The 5,290-nt window shown below is 30.7% G+C and overlaps 1 protein-coding gene across 1 annotated transcript in view; it reads left to right on the forward strand.

Moving 5' to 3' along the window:
• Positions 1-602: 602 nt before the first annotated feature.
• LOC106462667 (3-hydroxyacyl-CoA dehydrogenase type-2-like) overlaps positions 603-5,290 on the forward strand; it is a 7,712-nt gene continuing 3,024 nt past the window's right edge. Inside the window, exons 1-2 of the mRNA XM_013922612.2 lie at positions 603-691; positions 3,818-3,982. Of these exons, the coding sequence (XP_013778066.1) occupies positions 668-691; positions 3,818-3,982 (189 nt within the window). The 5' untranslated portion in view covers positions 603-667. The remainder of the gene's footprint in view (positions 692-3,817; positions 3,983-5,290) is intronic.

The raw sequence follows: 5,290 nt of genomic DNA on the forward strand, positions 1-5,290 counted from the left end.
TTCAATGATCCTTCTAGAAACTCCAGCGCGCATGTTTCCAGCGTCGCGTGACTTCCACTGTCGGAACAATATGTATGAAATTTGATTTGGGATGTGAAATATATATATAGTATGAATTTGTACCACTTTTGTAGTTATTTTGAATCGATAGGCAGCCAGTCAAACATTCACAGCCAACTCTTGAGCTACTCTTATCTGATCAAATGATAGGATTTGACTGTCACTGATATAATGACTCACAGCTCCAAACTGCGAAGCGCATATATATATATATATATTGTGGTAATGGGATGCTAACAATTGACCCACAGATCCATAGTCTAGCATGTTAATCATTAGCCTATGCTTGATCCAAAGTCATGAGTTAACTACAATTATAACAGAAAATTTTATTATCAAATCTTATTCCTAATATTCTGGAATATATCTATCACCCTTGTGATTCTGGTAGATTGCTATTGTAATATGATGAACTATACTTTAGTGCATGTGTCATAGAATTGTTTAATCAATTAATACTTTAAACAAATTAATTATAAGAAAATCTATTTATGCACATTTTTACCAGAAGATGTCAATGTACACTTCTTAAATTCTTCAAGGCCCAAGTGAAGATTTTATAACGGAAGGCGGCTTGGAAGGTGTTGTTTGTGGTCAAGAAACGATTATGTCAACTATTAGAAGTGTTAAGGTAATTACGTTGTTAGTTTAATGGTTTGATCAGTTAGTCGTGGTGTATTATTTATTCAAGTAACGTTATATAGTTGATGAAACTTAATTTTTAACCCAAAAATGTGTTCATATTTCAAGGTCAACATCTTGTGTTAGCGCATCCTCTTAAGTCTTGTGTTATCTCAAAATTCCGTAAATAATATTATCTTATAATATCTAATTATTTTAGATATTCACTAAAGTAAAGGTAAAATTTAGATTTAATTAGGAATAACAGAACAAGCATTTTTCTGGTATTGATATTAGTATAAGATAAATAAAACTTAAATTAAAATTTACTCATGTAGAGTTTAGTTGACGAATGATAAAAGCTTAAAACTGTTGCCAGGTGAAGCCCAATAAGCAGGGCCAGCCCTTAGGGGGATGCAGCGGCTGCGACGCACCCGTGCCCCCGATGGAAGCGGGCCTCAAATCCCAATAATTTGGGGCCCTGTTTAGTTCATTCACTTGTAATTAAATTGATCTACCACATAACGTCTTTGTACTCGTTTAAAGTCTTTATAGTTTTGATGCGACAAACTTTTATTTTTAATATAGTATGTATATCTTCACAAGTTTTAGCAGACTTTCAGTAAACATTTTACACATAAAAAAAATCATATTTTTAGTGAAGTATGTTTAGTTAAACTGAAAAAAGATTTTTCTGTGAATATATCAAGTATTTTTTATTAGTCTGCATGCAAAGTGATTTTAATGTTAAGATTAAAAACACTTCATCTCAAAAATCTCAAATTTTATTTGCATAATCTCTTAAAATCTAGATACATTTAAAATGTTTGTTTTCAATAAAACTTTATATTTTATCAGTTATTTTAATTATGTTATGTCAGTTTGACCGACCTAGTAACTACTATCAACAAAAAAATTGAAATAAATCTAAGTTACCGCTGCAATTTCGAAAACTTCATAGAAAAGTGTGGCAGTGTTAGTGCAAGGAAATTTTAATTTCACTTGAACAAGAATTTTGTGAATATATTTTCTTTTTCATTGTTATTATTGCATCTGCTTCCATTTTTTTATGTGTGAAATCTGGGTAGGTCATTACTAAAATTGAGTTTCAGATGCATTATGTTTGGTTATATTTTTTTTGTTTCTAATCTCCCTATCTCTCATGTATATATATATTCAGGTACACTGTAGCAGGGGGGCCCCCCTCCATTAATTCTTTCACCCACACTCCCTGTACTCTGTGACTGGTTCTGCCAATAAGTGTGACATCTCCAGTGACAGCTGGATTTGCACATATATTTCAGTTTTGCTTTGTGATGTCAAGGCATTGTGGGGCTATTACACAGTTTTACATTTGAGCAGTTGGACATGAAACCATACTTCAGACCTTAAGAAATTTTTCAATTTTATTATATGTTATTATATTTTGAGATGGTTGAACAAAATAGTTTATGAAAGTTTTTATAATTGTACAAGTGGAAATATTATTTGTAACAGATTGTGATTTCTCAGTATAGTAAGAAAAGTTGAAACATTGTATAATTAAGGGTGTAATATGCATTCAATATTAGTTATTGTTATATGGATAATTTACTGACACTATCAGAGTTCCATGCATTTTTTCCTAGGCCCAAAAAGACATTTCATTCTGATTGTTAGATTAATAACAGTATTAGTTATTTTCCAAATTATATAATGGCAAACTAAAACACTAAAACTAAAATGGCAAACACGGGTAACATGATAGAGATTTAAGAAATTAAATAAAACTGTAGTGAAATCAACATACAGTATGGTTAGATTTAAGTTATTTCTATTTTTACTTATTCTTATGAAAAATGTTGCAGGACAGCTTTTCCTGCTGTTATGAATGTGTCTTTTAAAATAACCAACATATATTATTTTGCTTTCAGCCCTAGAGGTGATATTTCATGAGGTTTCTTTAAACATTGGATTTTCTATGAAATAGAATGCATCACCATAAATGGTAGAGAAAGTAGCCAGTCTTCTTTAAAAACACTTATTTTCTGTGATAGAATTGAATAATATTTTTTGCTATCTATATGTTAAAAAATGTTGGCACAGTGTATTGAACTCTTGTATATCATACAACTTATCATTGTAATCATGTTAGTATTAAGAACAACAACAAAAACTAGATCTATTATAGTGGTAAACTATAGTTTCTATATATAGTGTTTAATTTATCTTTTACTCTGTTTTTTTGCATCATGTGGACATTTTAAAATAGGAGCTGTTGTTTAACTTTCATTCTGTGCTTAATGGTTTTAGATAGGTAGGTGTAGCATATTCCAGCTAACTTTTTTTTTTATTAACAATGTAGTTCACATATCAAAAAAGTCTTATATGGTGAGTTACAGTACATTTCAAAGTTACATATAGTCTAACATATTTTGTTACAATTAAAAATATGATGGGCTGTTGGTTTGTTGTTAGTATGGATACCATCCTGTATAACTATTAAACCAAATAGATTTATAAAATACATTACATTTAGCATTCTGATGGTTGGATAAATCTTAGCAGTTCTTTATTCTTGTAACATATTTGTTTAAACTTTCCTGAGAAAGTAGAGTTTTTTCTGGTTTTGAAGGAAAAAAAAGATAGTTTATACTAAAACACTATTGGCTTGAGATTTGGAGTGAAACAATTTTAGTGTCCAGAGGGAAGTTGACTTTTAAAGTCACTAATAGTTGCATGGACATTCTCCATAGTGGGTGTGAGAAAAACTGTATAAAAGAACTCTAGATCCAGTGGTCTTATTAGTGATATGTGGGAATATGTCATAAATGGGAAATAATTTGTTTTTGTACACAAAAATAAAGAGCTATAGAAAGTTAGAAGCATTTAAAAAGCTAATGCACAAGTTATATGCATCAAAGAAAAAAACTGATATTCTTCTATCACTTTGATTAATATTAAATGTCTTGTTCAGAAAATGTGTCAGCATATAAATGAATTGATTTTGCTGAAATTTAACCTTAAGCATGCCTATTACTGGTGTTAGATGCCTAATGTAAGAATATAAGTAGGCAAAGTTCTGAGATTTAAGAACTCCAGTTGTAAAATGATGGGTAGCATCTGCTGTATAATGTACATGATGCTACTTTCTCAGGGACTTGTTGCCTTGGTCACTGGAGGAGCTTCAGGATTAGGTCAGGCAACTGTCCAGAGATTGGTCAACCATGGAGCTCGGGTCGTTATTTGTGATCTTCCTACTTCCAAAGGTCAGGAAATAGCCAAGACCTTGGGTGATAGCTGTGCATTTGCTCCAACTGACGTAAGTATAGATATACATATATAAATATGTGTATGTATGTTCAAATATATGAAAAAGTATATTTGTCAAATACATAGAATAATAGGACTTCAGATTCGTAAGTGCAAGCATGTTTTAAATTTCACTTTAATTTTCTGTCTATGTGGTGTGCTAAATATTAATATAAAGTCTTATATAGAATTGTGTCAATCCAAGGATTACACAATCTGTTATTTTAAAGGCTAATCAGCAACTATGAGGTTGAGCAATGAAGAATGAGCTGCTGTCAGCAGTTGTGGAGGCTGGCACTTTACAAGAATTTAAGAGGGGCATTAATTATTTCTGAAAATCAAGGGTAAGATTAAATTTTTACTTTTCTATAGAGCAGGTGCGTTAGGACATCCATGAAAGTCAAAATGATCTTTTTTTTTTTGTCAGTATGTTACAGGTAAGAGCTATCAAAAAATGTTGCTCAACATGAATTTGTATGTTTTAAATCTTTATTTTACAGAAATATAAAGCCTTATGTTAATTTAAATAAATTCAGTCATATATAACAACATAGACGTTTATATAGTTCTTGTATACTTATGCTTATTTCACATAGATATATTATCTTTCATTATGGAAGTGTAAATGTAATTTGAGCCCCCTTTTTATAGATTTCAATGGCATCTTCAGCACAAGTTTACCCCCATAAGCCACCCTTTCCGGAGTTCTTTCTTGTCGTTTTCGTGTACTCACCATGTCATAACTAAGTTTATTTCATATAAATAGCACGACTAATCTCTTTGCAATGTTAGGCACCATAAACTTCATTTTATTGGAAAATCTTGTGTCCTATGACTGGATTAGGTTATGGAAGAAAAAAAGTCATTCTCAAGAGCCCAAACAATAGCAGTGTAAAGATCTTCCATATAGGTAACTTATTGTGATGATCAAAAAAGTACTGTAATTTATAAGTTATATATAAAATTGTTCAAATTCTGGAACTAAGCACAATTTATTTTTGAAGCTGCTATGAAATTTCTATGTACAAAAGTACATTAAAAGTTTTCATAGGTATTATGAATGTATTTAGTTTTGAATAATAATTCCTGTTTTTGAAATGGTACTTGTATATATATTGACTTAACTTATTACCCCTAATTAATACCCCAGGGGGGCATTGCAAACTTCAAGGGGGGGATGCTAATTATAGTATTTGTGCATTTCCAGATTCTATTTTTCACATGTGATTTATTGGTTTCAATGTTAATAAGTGTTTTTTTTTTTTTTCGTACTAATAACTAAAGTTCGGAAACCTAAAGTGGACTATATGTTGGATTA

Source organism: Limulus polyphemus, unplaced genomic scaffold (genome assembly GCF_000517525.1).
Source record: "Limulus polyphemus unplaced genomic scaffold, Limulus_polyphemus-2.1.2 Scaffold1219, whole genome shotgun sequence".
NCBI lineage: Eukaryota > Metazoa > Arthropoda > Merostomata > Xiphosura > Limulidae > Limulus > Limulus polyphemus.